Source organism: Lytechinus pictus, chromosome 17 (assembly GCF_037042905.1).
Source record: "Lytechinus pictus isolate F3 Inbred chromosome 17, Lp3.0, whole genome shotgun sequence".
In the NCBI taxonomy this organism is placed as follows: domain Eukaryota; kingdom Metazoa; phylum Echinodermata; class Echinoidea; order Temnopleuroida; family Toxopneustidae; genus Lytechinus; species Lytechinus pictus.
In genome coordinates, this window is record NC_087261.1 from 15,514,297 (window position 1) to 15,540,412 (window position 26,116).

General features: G+C 38.2%; 2 protein-coding genes across 5 annotated transcripts; one reads left to right on the forward strand and one right to left on the reverse strand.

The window, feature by feature from the left end:
- The first annotated feature begins 251 nt into the window (after positions 1 to 251).
- Positions 252 to 12,487, forward strand: LOC129280985 (uncharacterized). The gene is made up of 3 exons (XM_054916978.2): positions 252 to 1,769; positions 5,708 to 5,840; positions 10,080 to 12,487. The coding sequence occupies exons 1-3, from the start codon at positions 1,751 to 1,753 to the stop codon at positions 11,572 to 11,574; spliced, it is 1,647 nt and encodes a 548-aa protein (XP_054772953.2). The 5' UTR covers positions 252 to 1,750; the 3' UTR covers positions 11,575 to 12,487.
- Positions 12,488 to 15,493: 3,006 nt separating this feature from the next.
- On the reverse strand, positions 15,494 to 25,728 carry LOC129280235 (uncharacterized). Of its 4 annotated transcripts, none has more exons than XR_010296252.1 (7): positions 25,197 to 25,673; positions 23,971 to 24,273; positions 23,172 to 23,369; positions 20,176 to 20,280; positions 19,816 to 19,879; positions 16,432 to 18,406; positions 15,494 to 15,616 (listed from the first exon to the last, which is right to left on the reverse strand). XR_010296252.1 is itself a non-coding variant. In XM_064112144.1 (6 exons), the coding sequence occupies exons 1-6, from the start codon at positions 25,285 to 25,287 to the stop codon at positions 17,605 to 17,607; spliced, it is 1,563 nt and encodes a 520-aa protein (XP_063968214.1). In that variant the 5' UTR covers positions 25,288 to 25,728; the 3' UTR covers positions 15,494 to 17,604. The 4 variants fall into 4 exon arrangements, 2 of the variants coding, with proteins under 2 accessions (XP_063968214.1, XP_063968213.1); XR_010296251.1 differs by having other exon boundaries at positions 19,816 to 19,882; positions 25,197 to 25,505; XM_064112144.1 differs by having other exon boundaries at positions 15,494 to 18,406; positions 25,197 to 25,728.
- Positions 25,729 to 26,116: the final 388 nt, after the last annotated feature.

Here is a 26,116-nt window from a genome sequence, read left to right on the forward strand (position 1 = left end):
TTATGCAGTACATGCATGCCAAAAACAAAACGATTTTACGAACAATGAACAAAGTACTGATTCTCCAAAAGTGCTACCGTACCCCCACTCCCCAGTCTCATTCTTTTCGTAGTCATTCCTTTATAAGCCCTGTCGGATGATGGATAATTAGAAATGCATTTCCACCCGACTTCGACGACCATGTCTATTCTATGTCACATTGGTTTGACCTCTACTTCCGGTCTTTGAGTAGGATACATTATCACGCGCCCATTCGTGAGCCGTGCCAGCACTCGGATTGGTCGAACATTATCATCGCAGGGGGTAGGAACTTTCTCTCTCTCTCCCTTGAAACCGCGATGCAAGTCGATGAAAGAGCGGGAAACTTTGCTTGTTAAGCGGTTTTGGTGCGTCCTTTTGGCGCGTTTCATCAAACTTTGGAGATTGTTTGTAATTATTGTGAGCACATCATTAATGGGAATTCCGATCTCGTCACATCGAAATGAAAGTGGAACGTGATTATTTCGGAAGAAAGCAAACTTTCAAAGGAGTTTTAAGTGAGTTGTCACGAGTGTTGATTTACAATCTTTGTCATATGTAAGGAGGAAGAGGAAGACAAGAAGATATAGCGAGTATACCGAATACATAAGGGGGTAACAAATTGCTTTTCTACATTCTATCCCCTCCCACCATTTAATCTTTTTTCTTTTGGATGAGAAGTTACCGAAGAGCTACTTATACATTGTCACTCTTCGGATTGTGACGCCGGTCTGACACCTGACATTTGAAGTTAACGGTCAAATTTCTAGCTAGACTTAATTATTGCAGTGGTTAAAAACCTTCTTGTCATCTACATGCTGAAATTACTCACTTAAATTCTACGTCACGATCGCCTTTGTTTCTTGGCAATTCCCCAGTACCTCACCCTTGGACGTTTCGTCAGATAACTCCGCGACCTACAAAAAAAGTCATTCTTCTGTACATCCTACAGTGACATCACCAGTTATCCGTGCACAAGAAAAACAATAGCAACGGGAAAACATAGCTTAGAACAGGTGGATAATAAACAAATCGTGAAATAAGACGTCATTACTACACCGCCTTGCTTCTTGGAATATAACCAACTTCTTAATTGCCTATGTTTAATTGGCAAGTTTGTAGTGCCTTGCTACGCCCTCCGATAAAGGTCAGATCATTTCGTCTAGCGGGTAAATTTATTCATCATGTTCATGAGATCGTAAACCTGAGTGCAACCGCTATACAAAACCGTACCTCAACCACACATGATCTTAAACTTCCTGAGGAGTTCTGATTAACTTGTAATCATAGTCGTTCGCTGTCACCTTTTCCCTAATTTGAATTTTAGTCTCAATTTATAGATCGAAAGAACTTTCACTTTATAGACTACCACCAAGAAACCACTCTGCTTGTTGGCGTCTGCGCACAGATTGTAATCTAGTTTCCTACTCGTGGAAACTTCTAGCTCCAAATCAAAACAATGATCATTGATCTCTGAACTGCATTGTTTCAAACATCGAGAAAGGATTATTTCAGTCATTCGTCCAAACAACACACTAACACAGGTATTCAAGCAGAGGAAGAGTTAACTCACTGGACCCAATTCTATAAACTTTAATCGTTTCGAGAAATTACAAATTTCTTTTTATTTTGTATCATCTCAGAATCGTTTTATCGCATTTTACTTTCACATCGACCACTTTCGTTTTCGTTTTGGATTTAGCCAGCTTAGATGTGAGGATATATTAGGAACATGTCACTGAATATTACAGGTAAGATTTCATATTGTACGCTACTAGATGTTTGTTTGTTTTACATAAATTCTAAGAATATCAAATCTAGAATAGCTCAACTAGGACCCTTTTAGCAATATTAATTGTCAGTTGCATAATGGATGTTGTAGGACTACGGTATTGCTAGTATGGAAAAGTTTCGATGTGATAGATTAAGAGCGATCAATAACAATCAACTTTAATTAATCGTAAGTTTAATGAAACGCTCGCAGGCAGTGGTCAGGCAAGTGGCGGATTCAGGGGGGTGAGGGCAAATCCGGCCCGTGCCGCCCTTTTGAGAGCCATTATCAAAGTTTTTAATGTAAATATGCCGTTTTACACAAGTATGCCCCCTTTTGAAACTCACAGCATATGGGAACATGTCGTTCAAATACAAGTGAGGACCTTTTTTTTATCTTTGCAGTTTTCATTCGTCATAAAAACAATCAAAATATACAAAACATATCGTTGCACTTCAATGAAACAGAACATTGATACAAACTGATTAAGTACATAAAAAATACCCTAAATAAATTGTTCTGTACTCGGATTAATTTAACTTCTACCCCAGTCTTGCCGACAGGACGATCCATTAACCGAAAAGAAAAGGGGTACGGTATTACCCGTCGGTAATACCTTTTTTTTTGCTTGTCAAATTTTCATCGGGAAAATGTGCCCCCCGGCGCCCCCCCCCCCCCCTTTGGAAAATCCTGGATCCGCCCTGGGTTAGGCAACCACATTAATGTTTCCGTCTGGTAGTTCGACAATATCGAAATTTTATATATTATATGAAAGAAAAATGATTGTGCATGTCATCATCTCTCATATATCACATCTCGTGTGCATAATATCACCGATTTTTTTACTAGGCCTCCCGTTTTTGTTATTAGCAAGCCTTATTAATCATGTTAATCCAAGTTATTGCTATTGTGTACTTCCTCTTTAAGCTTATCTGATACTTAAAAAAATCAAACTCACTATTTGTTGGGGTAGACTTGACTTATAGTGATAAAAAAGCATCGTCATCCATACTGGAAAGAGCACAGTGTGTGCCACAGTGTGTTCACAGTGTGGAACACAATGTGATATCACATTCACGCTGTTAAACTGGAGCATTTCAACAATGTGAATCACATATTCACATATATGAACACGCTGTGAGCAGTCACACTGTCGAAGTGTCCTCAGTGTGAAAATATATTCACAATGTGTTGAATTTGAAAATTTCAACAGTATGAATAATATTTTCACATGGTCCACACTGTGAACACACTGTGTGATATTGTTCTTTCCAGCAGGGCAATGCACTTCATAGCCTTGATTGTACTTTGTCATGCAACAATGCACACTTTATAATCTCGTCAGTTATTACCTCCGTTTTCAATATTGAATATTTATAGTTGTACCGTTTTAAAATAAACCTATATAGTATCAGGGTTGTGCATTGTTTTGAAAGTGAGTTTTGCAATCAGTAATTAAAACAAAAATGCGTTGTACAGCTATAGTTGGAATTTGCATATTATACGTTTGATGTTGCATTTTGTAGTGACCGTATGGTATCATAACGAAAGTCCGACATAAAACAATAAAGGCCTGACTCAGTAAAATTCGGATGTTATCGATGAACATCGTGATTAAATAGTTGGCAAGCATTGATGCTGTACTCAGCTAATAATTGAAGAACGTTCTACAATCCAAATTGCAAATGATGGTTTGCTCTGTTATCTTTACAGCTCCATTTTGCCATTTTTTAAAGGATAAAAATATGCATAGAGTTAATGTAACATACTTAACAAGCCTTAACACTGTCTGAAAATTATATATCTATAGGTTGTTGTAAGCTTGAAGATGTGATTAGATGGTCAAAACGAATTTAGAAAAAAATATTGATTTTGAAAAGCTTAGTTGTGCGTCATATTCAATTGTAATTCGATTATTTATTTCATTTCCATTTAAACATAATACAAAGTATCATAATACCCCCTCCCCATCGTAAAACCCATGCTTTTAGCTGTCAGGAATCTTTACCATGTTCATGATAAGGGGAATACACTTTGTATGGGAAGAGGGCAAAGTGAACTCAATTCATTATCTAATCATCCACTTCCCCCGAGACACTTAATCACAATTGTTACCCCGCTGATTATATATACATCCATTGATTGATATAACGTTTTGAAATGAGCAATCCCTAATGAAACACGAGATAAAATCTGCTAATTAGATTTGCACTCTCATTGGTGTTAATCGTTTTGACGAACTTTGGATTAGATTGTGTTCTAAAAACCTGCTGTGCTACCTGAGCAGGGCCTCCCGCAGAAAACTTGGCAAATCATCTTATAAATGAAGAAATTTGATGCAGCCCTGCATGGAAAAACGCAGGGAATACAGGGCGGTGTGTGGGGGGGGGGGGGAGCGTGGAGGCCATTGACCCCAAAAGGGTTCACAAGAAAAAAAAAGGGAGAGAAAAGCAAAGTAAAGGCAAAAGGTGAAACACGATATTATTTTCTGCATATTATAGCACAATCAATTACAAAATTAGATTTTGTTGCAAGGTCAAATTTCCTGCTCGTTCGCGTAGCTCTCTTGCAGCTTCTAGTTGAAATTTTGCCCCATACTGCCATGTCTGACTAAATAAAAAATGTTAGCTCATTATGCCTCTGTTGTTTGTATTATCTAGTATAATAATCAAAGCACACAGTTGGACACTCAGGATGAACAATAAGGTCTTTTGGAAACAAACCATTCCCCTTGTTTGACATTGTCCTTTCAATTGTGGATTTTATTTTGTCAATAACCTTCCGTTTTAAACGGAAATTTGCCGCTTTCAACCGGAGTTCACATGCCCTTAGTGGATCATGAGTGACAAAGGGCTTTCCCAATAATCTGTCTATGTGAAACTATGTAGTACTACATGGAAAGTCAGAAAACGACAGGTATACCTTCGTCCAAGAAAAGTTTGATAATAAATGAACAGGTGACGATTTCCTAACAACTGGCACACAGTTGTGGTTGGCAATAATATGTTGCTGCAAATGCTACACTCTAAAATTGAATAAACAGAAGCGACTTTTGTTGTAAATGTTCTAATTCTAGTAGTTTATTAATGTCTAATGTCCAGTCATATCATACAAGAAGTGTAGAAGAAAAGGTACTGAAAGGATTCTGATTAGAATCTTTCTTTGGCCCCCATTTGCAACCTTTTAGCCTTCTTCAAAGAAGCAGAAAAGGGTTCTAGGTCATTATCCTATGATTGCTTGATGGTGCAAAGAACCCTACCGTTTACTTCCAATTCGTTCTAATGCCAATTCGTTCAATTGCCAACTTGTGTACTATCATCAGTTCGTCCACTCACCACATGGTCTACTTTCATTTAGTCTAATGCCATTCCGTCTAATGACCAGCTGGTCCAATAGCAATTTAGTCCATATACCATTTGATCTAATTGGACTAAGTGTTAAATTGTGCAAAATGAATGAAAATGAAATGGATATTAGAACAACTGGTTATGAGAACGAAACGGTCATAGACGAAATGGTGATTAGACGAAGTGATGATTGAACCAAATGGTTAATGGACCAAATGGTTGTTAGACGAAATTTTGATGGACGTAATGACATTAGACTAAATGAAACTAGACCATGTGGTGAGTGGACGAGTTGGCTGTAGACGACTTGGCAATTTACCTTTTTTTATTCGATTCTTTATATCACCAACTCCGTTCAAAGCAATCGCTTATAACCATTTTCTAATTCGTATTATCATTCAATTGGGCCTATATTACAACACTACTTTGCTGAGAAAGTTGCATTATGGCTAAAGAACCTAGACAGATATGAGTAGTTCAGGTATTAAGGTGGGACTATTTTCGTTAACACCCCGGTATTTGCCGAATAAGACATTTAATGATCACTTTTTACTATTTCATCTTTTTTCAGATGTCCCTTCTCCACCCCCACCTTCTACTACCATGGCTCCGGTCCAACATCACAAAGCCATGGAAGACATCTGCATCACCTTAGCCGTCTTCTCTCTCATCATCATCAACATATCACTTTTTCTATTTTGGAGGTAGGTATATAATAGGCAACCACTAACTTATCACTGATAGATGTATTAAACAATCTCGGACCCAAGACACTTCCTTGCGGTATACCTGATTACGAATACAAGAACCGCGGTATTGAACAGTCTGGTGACGATGAGAGGTGTTGAAACAGAGCCTAAAAATGCATTCGATTAGAAGACAAGTCGGGGTAGAAAAAAGTCATAAATATTGCGATTGAATTGAAAATTTGCACTTGATTGCGAATTGACATCAGAAATTTGTATTTGATTGCATATATTTTATTCTCAGTGACTGAGAATGAACATTTACCCAAAGAAAATCCAGATCAAGCGTTTTTTTATAACTTCCATCGTTTTTTTCGAAAGCGGCTCCCTAATCAAAATAAATATGTCGAATTTGTGACCAACCAGTCAGAAATAAAATGTAATTGCGGGGGGGGGGGGGTAAAATGTTAACTGAATAAGAGGACTTAATATATGATTGATAGTTGAGGAGAATTGTAATCGTTGCTGCCTGTGGCCGTTGCTCTTAATTACCACATTAGTGGACAAACGTTGAAAACATTGTTGGACTGACGATATATGCGAGTGCATTTCTTCCGATGCTGCAACGTTGCCCAGCACCAACGTTGCAGTAACGTCGTTATCGACAATCAATCAATGTTGTTAGACAACGTTGGAACATTGTTGCCGGCAACGTTAGACAAACGTAGTCATATTGGTCTGACGATGAATGCGTTGCCTGCCAATGTTGAGGCAACTTTGCGAAAAGTTTTCATAACTCTGGTCATGGTCGCTGCCCTTGTTCACCACTTAAATTCCTTATTTAGCTGGTATGATTAAAATAATATATACAGGCCCCCACTTTCGACCAGCCACAAGACTGGACCATATGACATATAAACAGACCATAGTTTATAATGTGTAATTGTTTTTATGTTGTCATCAAATTGGTCGTCAACCAATGTCTACCCAGATAATACCTTCCAATGGCGAGATAAAATGGAGCAATGAATGCTCCGGTGTGTGTTTCAAATCTGATTCTGAAGATGACAGCAATAAAAAAGGATCGAACTGTCCGTAAATAATGGAATTTCGTTTCAGTTTTCAGAGAGTACATCAACAGTATCATGATATTCATCTAAAGGCCTGCAATACTTGGTAACTTTAAACCCGGGTTATTAAATATGAAACTGTACAGTCGTAGATCTATACACAGATATCCTATAATACGGTGATCTGAAACTTAATTACGTGTATTTGTGCACCACAATACATCTGTATTCATGTATCTGATGACTAATTTAAACATGCGTCTGATGCAACCTAACATCCTTCCTTTATCATGTTTATCTTTGATCCCATCCTATCCCATATTATAACCCCAAGGGCATTGTGTTTCTAAGAAATAATTAAAACAGACAGACATTTTTAGCTTTTCAGGGACACTTGTGACGTTAAATACATTAATGATTCAAGACTTTGCAACGCTAATATAATAATACATGATAATAATTGGGGGTAACACTGGACCGAATTGAGAAATCCACTCTAGACCCCGTTAAGCAAAGCTTAGCAATTGTACGTAGGTCTGATTTTTACGATTGATAACACTATAGTCATGACGTGCAAACTAACGTATAGAAATCTAAAATACGACCATTTTCTAAGCTTTGTCCGTGTTACCGGCCCCATAAATCAAGTTGTTTCTAAATCACAGAACACGTGACAGAAGCATATACAGATAAAAAAGTGGATGAATACCCTGCAAAAAATATCCACGATAACAGAGTTACCATATCGTAATATCGTATAATCCTTTATTCATTTTTGAAACCTCACAAAGGAGTTGCTTCCCTGAATGTCTTGCATTGCAAATCCCGTAAAATGCCATTATTTTTTCAGAAATCCTTCCTTACAGAGCAGTTTTAAGTGATTATGCAAGATATAAGTATCGGTTTATGTTATATATTTTGTCATTTGATTTCATTCTTTGCGAATTGATTGCACTTATCTTTATCAAATCGACTTGAATGTGAAAACAAATCTTGTCATTCAAGATGAACCGATTATATATATATATATATATATATATATTGGGATTTGGGGGATATACGTGAATTGAATTGAAAGTACGTGACATACCGAGTAGTAAATGCTATATTCTGATTGATGTATTATCATTTTTTGGATATTTCCGTTTACATTAATTCCTAGCTATGTTTAAAGGTAACACACTATCATGAATATACATACAGATCATAACACAAATATCAATCGTTTAAACTGTGCAGGTCAGTTTGCAATCAACTTGTATTTCGCAGACGGTAATTCCCCTCAGGACATGACAGGAAAAGCGGGATAATCCTCGCCGAAACGGCTGCCGCACCCTTCTCAAACCACCCTTTTAAAAATGAGTTGTCAAGAGTGGAGATTAAACAGATGAAGGCGGTGTCATAAGCGAGTGAATCTCGAGATCCCAAGTCCTAGCTAGGGTCCTCTTGGATGAAAAATGAGTTTCCTTTCCGGAAATGCTAGGAGATCATGGGCGATGCTTTGGCTGGTTTTAACATTAAACGAGAGTGATTCAGGGAGAGTGGCGTATCTAGGAAACACTCAACGCACAGGGCAAGCACTCAATTTCACCGGCCCTTTAAATATCTGACACCGGGGGCAAGTGTAGAAATCCCCCACCCCTTTAAAGTGTCGACGGCTGTGACTTCTTGGGATGTTTATATCAGGGCCACGTTCCATAAAAAAAATACCATTACGGTAACTTGCCATGCAATGGTTGCATTGAATCCTTGATTTTTATTGGTTGTTGATCAGCGTTGCCATGGTAGTTACAATTGGATGGCAAAGTTACCATGGTATTCACTTTTATGCAAATAATAATAGTAATAACGGTATATTTACCCAGGGTAGCCACTTCACTTCCGAAAACTGTTCTCCCAACGGGCCCTGCTATTATTATTACCCCCGGGGCAACGGAGCCCAGGAGATGGTTTCATCGACATAATTTTGTCTTCTGATAAGTTGTTGGATCTGACATCTTTCCTTGATGTTGATTTTTTTTTAAATAAAAAAACAAGTACACACCTAGTTACCAATAATGCATATAGCATTTCCACATGTTTGAATGCAAGATAGAAGAGCACTGTCGATTAAAAGCCTTGGTCAAGGGCATTATAGGTGGTCGGTTTAGAAGCTCGTTCCTAAATGATGGAATTAACCATCTTTCATGAAAGTCCTTTAATGAAACGTTCTCCTGATCGCATTTTTAGTCTATATTTCTCTCCCCGTTTGCCCCTTCATTTTCCTTTTTTGCGCCCCTAACACCCGTGGTACGCGCCCCCTTCCTCCTAGATGTGCAACTGTTGACGGAGGAAATAGGAGGTGTGATGAAAGGGGGAGGGGAACAAAATGTACGCCCTTCACGATAGTGTTCTTCCGATAATTCGTCGCGGGGGTGGGGTTAATATTAATAAATTGTATGTGATTCATCAAAGCATGTGGAGATGTCTCGATAAGAGTATTTCCTAATTTGAATTTATTCGAACTTTGTCATAAGCACGTCAATGATATCAACTGACCATTGCCCACTAAGAATACATTGAATAAAGGCAGTCATGATCAATCCGAAATCTGGCGACCTAAATCGACACTTCCGAGGATGAAGGGGGGGGGGGGGCAGTATGTATAATTTTAATGAGCGACATCTTATTCATTCGACATGATCAAGGATCATTTATTGCACTCTGCTTTCAAATGCCTTTTGTAATGTGATTTAAGTCATATTAACTGTTAACTGTATTTTTCATTGTTGATATGCAAAGTGAAATTAAAAAAAAAATTGAATAGAATTTGACTCATTGCGGTTCCTATTATAATGCAACTTTATCATTCTCCAAGCAGTTTGAAAAAAAAAGGTACAGCGATGTTTACTTTTACATGTGTATTGATCGGCATTTTAAAAAGTAACGAAATGAAATGCTGTACACTTTCTTTAGACACCAACGGTGATTATTTCAAAAACAGTATCGATGTACATGCATGGGCAGATGTTTATCCTGCATCGATGAGGGCATGCCATCAATTACTTGCTCGATGGACAAAATAATTTCGTACATTGATTATAACTTCCAATTTTTATTATGATATTCTTGCTCAATAGCCAAAAGACAGATCCATTCAAACTTGTGTTTATTACTTCGATGACTGTATTGATTTTCTCTTTTACAGATACAAGGCATTGGGAAAGTCTCCTCTACCTTTTCGCCGATATTCAACAGAATCCGAAGGCTATGCAACCCTTCACCAACCAGTTATGACCAAAGACAACATTCACTCTGCCAAGCCTCAGCGTCGTGTTCAGGAAGTCCTGAAACAGTATGCTTCCACAGTAGTCCGAGCAGGTCAGAACCACATCGCCAGGAAATCCAGTGGCTCTTTCTACGCTTCTTTCAGCGGCGAAAGCAGCCCCGATGCCTCGCCGGTTCATGCTGCTATCTCGTCTGATACTAAAAAGAAAGCCTCCACTTTACCGTCAAGGAAATCGGAAGAGCAATGCAGTATCCTTGCCTATGAACACTATCCAGCGCGGCTTGTTGAAAGTGGAGTTTATGATGATAATTCTATCAAGTTTAAGTTAGGACACCCAGAAGATGATAGCACGACGACGGGTGGCGATAGTGATAGTCAGGTTTATTGCGAAGTTGTTGATTTCGCTGGCAAGCGTCACGGGAGACACATTCGACCTATATCTTTCGACTTCTGCAAGGACCAAGATGATTCGCGTAGTCTTGCTTCACGTAACAACAACGATGTCAGCCTCAGTGTGGAGAGTAGAGCGACAGATGATAGCGGTGGTATTGAAAATGTCTATGAAAACTTTAGAAAGAAGAAACCAACTTCAAATTTTGCGTCGATAACCAACAGCAAAGCTTCCCCTTCCCGGGAATCAATCGCCGCTATGTATTCTACATGCAGAACTGTCAGTGGGGATTACGCCACTTGCGATGCGAGTGGAAGCTGGAGACCAACGTCTTTCGCGTTTTGTCGGGACGCTCCCCCAAGCGTCACGGACACAACACTTTCAAGAACGTCAATGGTCTCTGAACAGTATCCTCAAGATGAAAACTCCACTTATGAGCAGTTCGTAGAGCCGGATGATCCAATATACGCGCAAACTGTGATTCGCAGGAGCAAGAGATCTGTAAAGCAATACCCTTCTTCACTCCCTCGTGATGACATACTCAGCTCGCAGCCTTTGTACGAGCAACCGCTTTTTGAACAACCCCTGTACGAGAACTTGGAGAAGAGCGAACAAGAGGAAGGGGGCGAGACGGACCACAGGTACAGCTCTTTGCACTTAGCTGCCCCTATGAACAATCACTTGACTGCTTCAGACTCGAAAATAAACGTCAATTCGGATTCGCGAAGGAGTCGTCGCGGACATGCCGGCGGCGGTGCGGAAAACCGGCGAATTAACGCAAGGGATTCCACGAAACCCGTCATGGACAATTGTGATGTTTCACCGCATGCGACGAGTCCTAGAGTAAATGTTCCAGACACCAACATGACATCAAACCAAAGTTCATTCCATACGATAGCTCGAGAACTAGCTGGACTTCATGAAGACAGTATTGAAGAGTATGACCCCGAAGAAACATTTCCGGTGATGCAGATGCTTTCTGATCGCTATAGCACTGGGAATTTCCTCAACAAATTTTATTAACCCGTACCTATTGGAAATTGTTGGCTTTGTACAAAGCCTAAAGGAATTACTGCGTGCAGTAGCCAAACGCATAATTTGGTCGTAAAATCGGAGCGGGACCAGAGTTATCCGCATTATTTTGATGCTGCAATTATCCGCATAATAGCGGCATCGGGACCATATTTTGACGTTATGAACGCATTTCCAAAGTAATGCGGATAATTGCCATGGTGCGGTCACATGGTCACCCTTTTCCAACACAACCCCATCGGAGGGGGTGTGTGCAGTTGCCATGACGATTATCCACCTTTTTTTCAAGACGGGCGCTCGTAAAAAATAGTGCGGATTATTTTCGGAGTTTGTGAACGCAATTTTTATTGAATTATCCGCATTACTCTTAGGCGGATAATTGGAGGATGGGTATTAATCTTGGATTCTCTTTTATTCTCTTACGTTATTTACGTTAGTTGTTTACCAGTTTAAAGAAGTGTTGAAAATCTTAAACAACGTTTAATGTTATAAATTAAGCATGGTTGTTTAAGCTGTTAAAAAGTCTTGTATAGATTTTAAACAACGTTTTAATGCGTACACAATCAGAAATATTACCCAATCGGTGGTGATTTTCTATTTCGTTTCAGATTATGAAAATATCAAACGGCAATGTGTATTTAATCTTAACAATAGTAATGCCGCATCTTTTAGTTAAATTAATATATTTTACAAATCGTTATAGAGTATAATCATGTATAATTCGTTACATTTGTGACCATGAATAAAAATACTGTACATTTGGAGCAGATCGATTTATTTATTTTCTAATACGATGGTTGGCTCAAGAAGTTGTTAGTGGTCATACTGGCTCTATCTTTTTGTTGAGGATTTTATAAACAAGTTATGTATTATGTGAAAAGTGATTAAAATACAATGAAAAGAATGCTAATCTGTAATTTGTTATGTGTCACTAAGTCCGCATTAGTTGTTTGATGATGTTGTACACTTGTATGTCGATTTACATGACTATTATTATGATCATTCTGGTTTTTGTCTCTTCTGCATAGCAGAGCATGACTATAGGCGCCGCTTTTCCGAAGGCGACGGCGGCGTCGTCAACATTTAAATCTTAATCAAGGTTAAGTTTTTGAAATGTCATCATAACTTAAAAAGTATATGACCCTAGTTCATGAAACTTTGACATATGGGTAACCAAGTATTACTGAACATTCTGACTGAGATTCAGGTCACATGATTGAGGTCAAAGGTCATTTAGGGTCATTGAACTTAGACCATGTTGGGGGAATCAATATCGAAATCTTAACCAAGGTTAAGTTTTTGAAATGTTGTCATAACTTCAAAAGTATATGAACCTATTTCATAAAACTTAGACACAAGGGTAAAATTGTATCACTTAATATCCTGTCTGAGTTTCACGTCACATGATTAAGGTCAAAGGTCACTTAGGGTCACAAACTTTGGCCATGTTGGGGTTATTTGAGGAATTGTCATCATAACTTTAAAGTATATAGATCTAGTTCATGAAAATTGGACATAAGAGCAACCATGTATCCTTGAATATCATGTGCGAGTTTCAGGTCACATGACCAAGATCAAAGGTCACTTAGGGTCAATGAACTTTGGCCATATTAGGGGTATTTGAGGAATAGTCATCATAACTTGTGCATGAAACTTGGACATAAGAGCAATCAATTATCCTTGAACATCCCGTGCGAATTTCAGGTCACATGATCAAGGTCAAAGGTCATTTAGGGTCATCAAACTTTGGTAAATGTTCGGGTATTTTTGGAATTGTCATCATAACTTTAAAAGTCTATGGATTTACTTCATGAAACTTGGACATAAGAGCAGCAATGTATCTCTAAATACCCTCTGTGTGTTTCAGGAACCTTGCCAAGGTCAAAGGTCATTTAAAGGTCAATGAACTTTGGCCGTGTTGGGAGTATGTGTTGAATTGGCATCATAACTTAGGAAGTTTATGGTACTTGCTCATGAAACATCGACATAAGGGTAAGCAAGTATGAATGATAGTGTTGCACAATCCTTAGGTCACAGGATCATGGTCAAAGGTCATTTTGGGTCAATGGACATAATATTTTATTATCTTATTAATGTTTTCTTCTGTGAATAATTATTCATTAGCTGTTTTTCAAAAGGAAGCACTGCTGCTTTATCGAATTGCGTAATGCAGGCGAGACTGCCAGAGGCGTTCCACTTGTTTTATGGTTGATGATACTTCTTTAGGGGGCAAAATTTAATGTAAAAAGGAACTTGTTAGGGTGGGATTGTAAAACGTAGTGTACAGCAATATAGTTGAGTGCCCCAACACCCCGGAGGTAAATAGCCTTCTACAACATGGGCTGAACCCATTCGATCTGCCATCAATTTAAGAAATAATTTGGATTAGTTCTTTGCATCTTCCTTCTTAAAGAAGTCAAATGTAATGTTACCGCCCTTTCACACGGTAAAAAAAATCGTAATTTGAATGATGATTCCAGTAAAAAATAAGACTAATGACGAATATTCAGCATGACGTGTGAAACCAAACTAGAACATAATTAGAATCACGAACGATAATCACAGTTAATTACATTAGCAATCATCATTACAATGATGATTCAAGATTCACGTGTGAAAACGCCCTTAGAATATTGATAACGGTGAAAAACGTTATCAGTATCACCTATGAGGTGATAGTGTCCATAGCTTTCCTAATAGGTACGCCTTCAAAAAAAGAAAACAAATCCGCCTAGGTTACGATAGCGGACTGAATAAAAACAAGTTGAAGACAAAATTATTGTAAAAAACCCTTCATGTTCACCTGAATGGACGAATAGTGTGTAAACGACCGGTAAAACATTAGGGGCGGATCCAGGATTTTCCAAGGGGGGGGGGGGCATTTCCCCGAGGAAAATTTGACAAGCCCAACAAAAAAAAGACCTCACTAAATATGAACGACATATTCACATCCAAAATATATGCTGTGACTTTTAGAGAGGGGGTGGGGGCACACTTGTGTAAGAATGGCATAATTACATTTCTACGTTCTTCACACGGGTGCATACACAGTACACACACCAACTTATAATTGCTGTTAGTAATTATGCATATTTGGACACACAATTCTGTATTAGCCATGCATGTGGGGACGTTTGTACAGGGAGGTGTGAGTTAACTTCCCTGCTTTGTGTATGTGGATGTCAATTTGCTGGTAATGTGGGGACACTTTCTTGTGTCATTATAGCGCCATCTTCGTTTGATTAGTAGCATTAGTGGAATGTCAACCTTTCTTCCCTGCATTTACAAGCGCGCACATACCCCGCTCATCGACATACACACCCACCAATCCAAAAACAAACACACAAACGCACCATCACCAAAACACACTTCCACCCCAATAAATTGCCCGTAATGGGGCTCAGAAGAAAGTTTCTATTTAACACTATGGTTCTATACGAAAAATTGAAAGTGGAAAATAAAATAATAAACATTTATTGAAATTCATTGTAGGCCTATTTTACCCCAAAGATCAGAGGCTGAACCTAGTTTAAAGTCTGACAAGACGGGGGGGGGGGGGGGGGTCGGTACGCATGTTTAGTCAGGGCATGATCTACATACTGAAAAGTCGAATTCTTCGAAAAAGATATCGATTACACAAAGTTATTTATAATTTGAAAAGTTTGCTCTAATTAACCTAATAAAATCTCCTTCCCACTATTTTAATTCGTTTACAGACTGTTTGCAGATTTAATGTACGAAGAAAAATTGGTATAAACTCTTGTTTCATATACTTTATGCTTTGTTTCAATTTTTATTATGTATTTCTTTGTGTTTTGACTTTTCGTTTTTCAGTTTCTTATGGATATCGTAAGCGACACTTTATGATCACAAACAAATGAATTTAAGAAGTAGCAGTAAAAGTAACATCTTTGTTCAAACACTTTTTTAATTATTTAGACTTGTACATGATATAACGATTTCAGCTATGTGGGTGTGACATGCATTGACATTATGTAGCCGTAGGTGTCCGGAATCCAACATCTGGGCCCTCGTTTAACAAAGAGTTGCAATAAATCTGAATCATTCTCAAATTGCGACTGATCTAATTTTGTGTGGAGAGTTTAGATCAATATAAATTTGATTTTAATTTGAATCTATCGTATCTCTCTGTAGCAGGTATAAAAAAAAATCATGACCATAGGAGGCAGGGGTGCCAAAATTTTACACTGCAAAATCTGCGGTGTTAATTTAACACCAGTCCGGAATCTATATATAACCACATTTGAGAGGTGTTGAAACAACACCGGTTTGAAATTAAATCGATGCTGTTTTTAAACACTAATTGGTGTTAATTTAATACTTCTCTGGTGTGGTCAAATATAGTTTCCGGACTGGTGTTAAATTAACACTGAAGTTTTTGCAGTGTAGCTGGGGGTGCTGTGTATGTTAAACACCACAGGCAGCAACACCTCGAAGTCAGATTTGTATGCTAATTTACCTTCATTTCGGAGCGAAAATTATTTTATTTTTGTTGCTTGCTTGCTTGTTATTTTTTTTTTTCAAAAACAAGCACCACCTTTTCCAAAATCATTTCCAGGGCCTTGTCAAAAGTTGCCACACTTGAGAAAAGAAGTCACGAAAGCGATCTTTTCACGTTGCAAATACATCTCGACAAAAAGTGAGGGTTGAAATCGGGGGGGGGGGGGGTGAAACAGCCCAATTCTTATTCGGGTCACAGTACTGTTTAGACATTACTATAATAAGAAGAATTGAAAAAAAAATATTCGGAATAATGCACTTTTACTTTCCATGTAAAACACAGTCCGATTTCAATGACCGACCATCCATTGATTGTTCTTATCAAATTTTAAAAGGTCAAGTCCACTCCGAACAAAGTTGATCTAAACAAAAAGAGCAAAATCCAACAAGCATAACACTGAAAATTTCATCAAAGTCTGATGTAAAATAAGAAAGTTAGGAAATTTTTTAATTTCGCTTAATTTCCCAAAATAGAATGTCTGCATGCAAATGAGGGGACTGATGACGTCACCCACTCACTATTTATGTTTGTATTTTACTGTATGAAATATGAAATATTCTTATTTTTTCTCATGAAAATGTGGAAGAAGCTTTATTTTTCCCTGAATATGTGGAATTACATTATTTTAACATTTCATGGTTCAGTCAAGTTGGCCCTTATTGTCAAATTTGTGAAAATTCAAGTATTGTATAATTTAGCAATAAAAAATGAAAGAAATAGTGAGGGACATCATCAACTCTCTCATTTGCATGCCACTGTGTTCTGCATGTAACTGTTTGTAAAAAAAAATAAGCGAAACCCAATATGTCATTACTTTCTTATTTTACTTCCGATTTTGATGACATTTTCAACATTATGCTTGTTGGGTTTTTCCCTATTGATTCACATCAACATTTTTCTTAAGGTGGACTTGATCCTAAATTCTATACAACTAAGATAATCTCAATAGAATTATATATTCATTTTACATTGCACAAGACTTGTGTGTACATGCACAAATCTGGTAAAATTACTTAGTAATAATCTCACTGCGTACATACGTCACAAACGATGGAGATGTTTCATTACTATATCGTAAATAATATGCATTTTAACATCATACTGACACCAGTCTATAGTATACTGTCTTTTAACCTATTGACCACTGGTTTATCTAATAATTCTTGGACAAGAACATTCTTAGTTATTATGTCAGTACCTGATCTGTGCATGTTTATACACGAAATAATAACGCATTAGTGACTGATGAAAACTTTCACTTCCTCGGCATTTCGAAAGTAAACTCTATCTTTCATCGGCTTTGCTTTGGGAAGATTAGCCACATCTAATTCGTCTCGAAATTTATATTTTAGGCCATCACTTTACTAACCATCATGTAAAAATTTTGAAATGGTACTGAAATACATTATACCCGACAAACATCAATTTGGCACTGCCTATAACCATGTTAACTTCAGCTATTCCTACATCACAGTTCTATGATAAAAATTAACTAGGGGCTAAATTAAATCAAGATACACGCCATCACTATCACCAGCGTCTAAAGCAACATTGGTATTTGGATCATGGTTGCTGATGGGACGTCGAGGCCCTTGATGCTGCATCATTACACGCGCATTCTCGTACACCTCTTCCCCATTGACTTCATTTGGGGTGATATAGTCCACAGAGTCTGTGTGTTTGAGAGAACTTCTCTGTACTGCTTGCCTGCTTAAATCGTGGCTCGCTCGTCGATCGTCACTTTTTGGTGCCGTCGGGGGCATCCTTGGAGTGTTTGGCGTGGTGCCCACCTGGGTATTCTGGTAAATCCCATCCGAAGGAAGAGGCAAGGATGACGTCTTCTTCGCGGGTTGTTTCCCGACAGCGCCATCAACGGCAGGGGATCTTTTGTGGCGCGGAGAAACAGTCTTACTCGCATGTCCTTTATCATGCTTACCAACTTCCTTTGGAGTAGTCTTCACGTCTTTATTCAATTTTTCATTCGAGCGGCTTAAAGCGATACTGAGAGAATTCTGATAGAAAGTCTCTTCCGGTGTGAGAACAACTTTTATCGATGGCGGTGCAGGAAGTCGGGGTCTCTCGTCCACACGCTGGAGGGTTAGACCTTGATAAGTGTTCTTCGTCGAAGAAACGAGTGTCGCATCTGGGACAAGGTAGTCACTCTCAACTTCACCTTCCTGATCTTTTTTCTTGCTTGGGGTCGTCTCTTGGACCTGAGCCTTTGTTTTGTTGAGTGGGAGACTGGATTGGCCTGGTTCACTTGAAATGTTAGCCCTTCGCTTTCGACGTTTCTTGCGAACTCTATTCATACATAACAATAGAGGAGATAAACATTTACAAGATGCAAAGAGATCGGGAGGGAGGGTAAAGAGCAGGAAATATTGAATATATGGAAGGTTTACAGTGCCATCTATTTGACGACATAGCGAGAATTATCATACCGTGTCGCCCTATAAAAACGTGTACGTCGGCATGACAAAATTAAAGCTATCACATGACTGAATGAAAAATTGCCAAGTGGAAATGGGGATTATGTTATCATCACCTATAACGTATTTCGCTTTGACAGCGTACAACCATTCATAAGTCGACTTGGCAATGTTTCACGAAACAATTTTTTCTCGCCATGCCTACACAACGATTTTTTTCGTAAATCGATGTTGCAAGATTGTGGCATTATAGGTCGAACAGTCTCTAGTGATATACATCGCGCTGTGTGCCTATATATTTTGAAAACGGCTCTTAAAAATATTCGAGGATTTGCCGGGTTTTTTTGTTTTTTTTTACTGCCGGTCCTAAATAGATTGACTCCAATTACATTGCCATTGCCAAGCTCGACAGTCTTTCCGTTTAAAGAGAATATCTTGAATTTGCTTGATTAATTCAATAAGGAGTTTATGCTTCCACAACGGATTCAAGAGCACACTAAATATATTTAAATTGCCTGTCAAAAGACAATGAACAGCTGGGAGGTCTTCTCCGTATATTGTTGAACAGAAACAGCAGTTTCGTCCAAAGTTTCGGAGCTGACGAAACGTTACAAATTTATCGTTTGTCAAGGGTCCAGGACGAAACTACTGTTTCAATTCACCAATTTTCGACAAGGACTTAGGGACGCACCATTAAATATCCAGGGGGGGGGGGTGGAAGTTTTAAAAACAAAAAACAAACTTGACTTGCTATATGAGCAACAACAAAAAAACTTGACTCGCCATCAGAGTAAAAATAATCTTGGTCCTTTGACAAATCATCTGAAAGGTGCAAAAAATTGTCTCAATGGAGTAAGGAAAAAACAAACTTTGCTCAAAGAAGAAAGGGGAAAAAATTGCATCAACCCAAACTCCCCCCCCCCCCCGGGTATCTAATGGTGCGTCCCTTATCGCCCTTATCTTCGTTGTTCCTTGTCATGAAGAGTATTTGCCAATGCCTTGTCTGTGTCCTTGAATCGGTAGTGCTTCATGGAAACGAAACTCCATACTATGTGACCGGAAAGAGGTGCCGTGGCCGAGTGGTCTAAGGCGCCTGACTATGTATGGAAAGTCCGAGGTTCGATCCCGGCCACGGCACCTATGCTCGTTAGCAAGGCATTTAATCTACAATGATCTTTTATCCTGCTTTCAAATAAATGGAAATGCTGTATGCATTAACGGTAACTGGGTATGCACTTGTTGTTGTTTAAAAAAATTAATAAAAAGATAAATGATACTTACATTACTATTGCGACGATAATGATGACAACGAGAGTAAAGGCCACCGCCAAACTTGCTATGATGACTGCTTAAAAATAATAAAACATTGAAGAATAAGGATCGATATGAAACGAGAACAACGTTTTAATCAGCCGACAAACGTTTCAACAAATTTGAATTTTGTCATTATAACTGACTGAAAAAAATGAAATACGAAATTTAAAACATAAAATCATCTTCAAGGTTATAGCCATCCCTGACATGACTGGTGACGCACCGCAGGCAATCAATGTAAAGCCAAAGCCCTTTGTTATATTCATTAAACATTAAATACATTAATTCCTTTAAAATCCCAGATTTACCACATTACTAAAAACTTACGTATCGTAACGTCTTTATGGGGTAGCGCAGTCACAATGTTTGTCATCTGGGAAGTTGTCTCAATTCGATCAGTTGAACTTGGGTTGGTGACCACCAAAGTCGGGTCTGAAGACAGAAATGATAATAAGGAGTCATGTATTTGTAATTATATTATATAAAAATATTAATGACTAAATGGCTATTGGACCAACTGGTTATTAGACGGAATGGCATTAGACTGAATGAAAGTAGACCATGTGGTGAGTGGACGAACTGATGGTAGACCAATGATAGTAGACGAGTTGGCAATTGGACGAATTGACATTAGACGAATTCGAAATAAACCCGGGATTTTCCAGAACTTTGAGAACTTCATTGTGAGCTTTGGGATAAGTCGCAAACTTCACGACATGCGTGATCGATCGTACTTCGGAGCCACCAAACTCTTCGTTACGTAGCTCAGCTCGTAAACTTTCTTAAACAGTGCTCCATTTTCAAAACCTAGCTCCCATAGAATAAATCATTAGTATCGATTTACGCCACTGTCCGTGATCAGATAATTATATCCCATTCCGCAGTTGGACCCGTCCACGTCTTCTTCAGTAATACACACTTTGAATGCAATATTTTACAGATATAGAGTTTGAATATAACATTTCCTCTCCCTGACGGAGTTATATTTTTTGCCAAGGGATTATATTTTGCCCGAATTTGCCCGAAGCGCGCAGCGATGAGGGAAAATACTAGTATTCTCCCGAGGGAAAAATATAGCTTCGGAGGGGAGTTGAAATGTTATTTATTAAAACCGTAGACCAGGCAATATCTGTTATATTATATAACCTATGTGGATTCGCCATCAGAGATTGCATTCATCATCTGGCCCCAGCCTGAAATTCTTGCTACAGCTCTAATCCATCTACGTCATAATATAAGTTTTTTTAAATACATCAAGCGCGTTCTTCATGCAATCGACGCGTTAACACTAGCGCGTACTACATCAAATAAACTACCTGATTACGCAACTTGTAAGCAGCGAGTGACGTCACCTTAGTAAATATAACGCCACAATTTACAATACAACGCAGTTATATTCACTGAGGTGACGTCAAAACCTAGAATATAAAAAATGCGATCTTCGCAGCTACGGTCACGTGTTGGCGTATTGACCTATCACTGATTCGAATCTACATAACCTACATGTATGTAATATATCCTATTATTAACCGTATCAGACATCTGAGCATGGCAAATTTATTACATTATTGCCTGCTTAAGACTGGGATCAAGTTATCGGTCAATAAATTTCCATTTGTTTAACCACGGACAAATTTATTGCCCGCTCAGGAAAGTCAATAAGAATGAATGCGTAGAAATGTAGCGGGCAATAAGGCAGAGCCAACGAACGTAGAGGGCAGCAACACACAAGCGTGTTGCTATAAGGAAGGTCAACTCGATACGCGCATGCAGCTGAGCTGCGCGCGTATTTTATTGTTCATGCCAACGAAATCAAATGCCGATCAAATACAACAACAAATTAGTAGCGATCAAAAAACGAATATGAAAGAATATAACTACAACAATATCAAAGATAACTTTAAAAATATGTAGAGGAATATACATACATATAAAAACATACTTTGATATTTAAAACTTTACAAATATAAGTTTCAGGAAACTAAAATCATTGCCAAATCGGTGATTGTTGTTATCAGCGATTTCACCAGACGGCTGTATTAGGTGATTTGCGTCGAGACGATTTTGTGACCACTCGCAAAGCATTTCGGGATTGAATAAAACCACCTTATTTTCTATGAGCTCTTCGCTGAACCCATCATCACAGTGCAGCTGCAGCGCAGCGCGCAGCCAATGCAATGCATCCGATGCATGGGTTGTTTTTTCGCCGTCCATGCCATGGTCTCGGACTCAGAGTTGAAATTTAGAACCGGATTTCGGGGATACAGCGCCTTTATTTCAGATTTATAGACTTAAAAGTCAAATGACATTTAAAATTTGAAATCTAACCTTGAACAATCATCGTTGATAAACATCAGCCCTGAAGCCATTACACTTCAAATCAGGCCAGGCAAATTAGACGTCATTGTCTAAGTTGCTAGATCTATGACGAGTCGCCTGAAGCCCCAGCGCATCATCAACGTATAGCTAGCTGCGCGACCGGCCCAGACTCGGCGCACCCAGGCCAGAAAAATGACCTCGATTATTACGGTGGTTGTCTCTGCATTTATTAGTGGTGCAGCGAAATTCAGCAGAAGAAAATAAGAGATAAGAGGTATCCTCGTCATAGACTTAATATTCCAAAATGGGGAAAAATGTCAAAATCATGATTATTTAAGCTAAATATTTTCTTTAAAAATAAAAGTAATATTTTTAATATTTATACCCAGAATAACCGATCTAATAATTGTTCATTAAAAAATATTTGAAATTAACAAATGAAAAAAAATCAACTCGACAAATTTCCCAAAACCCCACCTTATTTTTTAAAGTGGTCACAAAATTCGAGCGGAGTTGACCTTCCTTAGAGCAACACGCTTGTGTGTTGCTGCCCTCTACGTTCGTTGGGCAGAGCTAACATCCGGGTATTCTACGCGCTTTGTACGCGGCCTTGGACCGCGCAGTGCTATACGTCACAATTCTAATCAAGTTGAGACAACGCTGGATCCTGCGTCCCTAGGCCAGGGACGCGTCATGTTAATGACGTCACAATGGTAAAGTTCAGAGGGCGGCCCAGTCTGCTCAACATGACCTAGATTCCCATTCTTAAACTCTAGAGTCTAGAATATCTAAATTTTAACGATTTTTGCTCTAGATGTCTGATTTGGTTAATATTAGCAATATCGACTGGCCAGGGGGCGAAAGGGCATATATCGCCTTCACTAAATTGATATCACCCTCGTCTGCGACTCGGCTGATATAAATCTAGTTTGGACGATATATGTCGTATCGCCCCGAGGCCAGTCAATACTGCTTAATCAAACAAGGGCAGTCGATTTTCTTACCAATGCACGCTGGAGGAGGGGAAGTCCAATTGATATCGAGGGTGATATTATCCACCCACCAGCATTGCGATACGGTGGGACCATCCGCCTCCAAGCCAGATGAACAGTTGTATGTAACCGAACTACCAATCACGAAATCATCGCCTGTCCGGGACCCGTTAATCGGCACACCCGGATCCTCACATGTTCTTGCCGAGGCTAGTAGGAAAAGATAAACGTTTTTTTATAACAGCATGATAGTTGCTTTCATACACACTACTTTACAAATCGTTGTGATTTTTTTTATTGATATTCGATACTTATAATTTTTACATTGCACAACACATTTGCTAATCTTCTGCAATGAGCATGAAACAAATTGAATTAAAGAAACCAACATCTTAAGTACTAAAGACTTAAAAGTAAGTAAGTAAAATCAATGAAAGATTTAGCCAGCTTTTCGCGGGAGGGGATTCGAACAGCCCCCTTTGCTTTATCTTTCTTTACATGATCTCTGTGGTTGTACGCTCAAAAATACACAGATGCCTTTTTTTGCTTGAAACCAGTTAGAAACAAGTCAAATTTTCCGCGCTTCAAAATAATGGAGAGGGGGAAACTCCCTCTTCTATATTATACACCCCCGCCTATATAAGAGACGATCTCATCACTTCCGCTTCCCCAAAAATTAGTAAGTACTGGCTATATGGCTGGATCAAAGAAAGACATTCGAAAAAAAATGATATTGTCTCAGCAATATTGTGATTTTTTATGACTTATTCTTATAAAAGATTAAATATAAAAAATATCTACTTTTACTTACTTTTGTACACTGAGGCTAGTATACTATCTCCGCATGATAGCGACGGATTATCGCGACAACTTACGTCACATTCATGAAACGGAACAATAGTATTTGCAAAGAAATTCTCCTCCAGTTTTTTATCTAGGCAAGTACAAGCGATGAGAGTCGAGACCAAGACAGGGTTGTAGAATGTCTGAATGCCCAAAAATTTAGATCCAATCGTTTGACAAAAAACAAAACATTCAGTGGATGTGCGAATTTGCGTGCCAGAGTTCGTCAAATTCAACAACGTGGATCCGTTAACACAAGCAACAAATGATTCTGCATAATAAACAAGAATAAACACAATTAAGTCAGTAAAATCGTCATTTGCCCCTGACACCATTTTTAGTAATGACAGGACTGTAGCGATGATGATGATAACAGTGATGATAATATTGATAATAATATAGAAATAATACCAATGATAATAACAGTAACAGTAATATCATTATCAACCAGGAAAAACTACCGGCATATTTGATTATTTAACAATCAAAAATTAATCTTGCATACAAACATTTGAAAAGAGATTATTTATTTACAAATAGATATAACGAAATACGAATACAAGGCAATAGGAAAGCGTGCATTTCAACAGCTGAAAATTAATTGTGATTTGTTTGTTTTAGGATATATCACTTGTACAGACCCGAATTCTTAGTTTAATCTAAGCTAAAAACCACTAATGCCCATTCGTCCATTTTCCAGATTGTCTACTTTCATTTGGTATACCATCAGTTCGCCCTTTATCCACAGGGTCTATCGCCGTTTCGCCTCATAACCACTTGGTCCAATGGCCATTTAGTCCATATACTAATTGGTTTGATTGGACTAAGCTTAACTGTTATTTGGGCGAAAATTAAAATGGGTATTAGACCGACTGGTTATGGAACGAAATGGTGATAGACGAACTGGTAATTAGACGAAGTGACCATTGGACCAAATGGTCGTTAGACGAATTGTTGATAGACGGAATGACATTAGCCTAAATGAAGGTAGACCATGTGATGAGTGGACGATTTGGCAATAGGCAAATTGGCAAATTGTATTTAATATTCGGCATACAGATTCTATATCTGCTGCTCACAAAAACCAAGATAGCAGCCATACTGCTACTGCTACTGCTACTGCTACTTTTAACATAATCGTTTATTCTCTTCTTTCTTCGTCTATGAGATACATACACATATATGTATACATACCATTTCGCTCAACACTCTCTGTTGTCATGTGACTCAATAGGCATATCCATGTTAGCAGGAAAACTTGGCCCAAAAGATTGAAATTATCCATCGTTGGATCGTCTCCTGCTATCTAAATTCGAAGATTAAACTGACGACATGCGATTAATAATAATAATTAAAAAAACAAGTGGCGAATAAATGCACGTTTCGGTCTGTAATTGAATTATCGTCCGTACGAAACCCCAATTTAATATTATATCCAATACATTTTTAGCTCAATGAAAACTTCAACAGCCAATAAATGTTTGATACTCCTAAACTAAATTCTCCGGAATCCTGGATTGTTCTATCACCAAACTAAAACTGTGTCTAACTTCCGCACGAGACCAATTATCATTGGTTTGGAAGAATCTATCTTTTGCGTTAATAGGAACTGCATTATGGCGCAGTGTCTGTCGTATAGATACACCCAATACCATGTTTGATTTGCAGTGTATCAAAGAGTGGATTCCGTGACATTTGGGTTTTACAGGAAGGTAACCACTTTTGTGGTAAAGCCCAAGTGAAGCTTCCGGTTCCGCTTTATAAGTGTTCTTCGATTCTTATTTTCCCAAACCAAACTATGTACTAAGGTTCAATTAATCAATAATTAATTATGTCAAGCAACAGCATACATATAGGCAGGAACATACACACTCCCACACTCCGCACACATACATGATACATACTTACGCATTATAATTATTATTATTATTATTATTATTTTCATTAATATTATCATTATTATTATTATTATTATTATTATCATTATTATATCATCATCATCATTATCATTTTGTTATTGTTATCGTTATCGTGACTATTAATATTGTTATCATTATTGTTATTATTATTATTGTAATTATCATGTATTATCATCATCTTTATTACTATTATCA

Bases quoted from the DNA above. Each gene is read 5' to 3' on its own strand.
- LOC129280985 (XM_054916978.2), top strand. The intron at 5,841-10,079 runs GTAGGTATATAA...TCTCTTTTACAG, and splicing joins TCACTTTTTCTATTTTGGAG to ATACAAGGCATTGGGAAAGT.
- LOC129280235 (XM_064112143.1), bottom strand. From the start codon at position 25,287: ATGGATAATTTCAATCTTTTGGGCCAAGTTTTCCTGCTAACATGGATA. The intron at 20,281-23,171 runs GTAAGAAAATCG...TTCTGTCTTCAG, and splicing joins CCCTCCTCCAGCGTGCATTG to ACCCGACTTTGGTGGTCACC. The intron at 18,407-19,815 runs GTAAGTATCATT...ATGTATGAATAG, and splicing joins ATTATCGTCGCAATAGTAAT to AGTTCGCAAGAAACGTCGAA.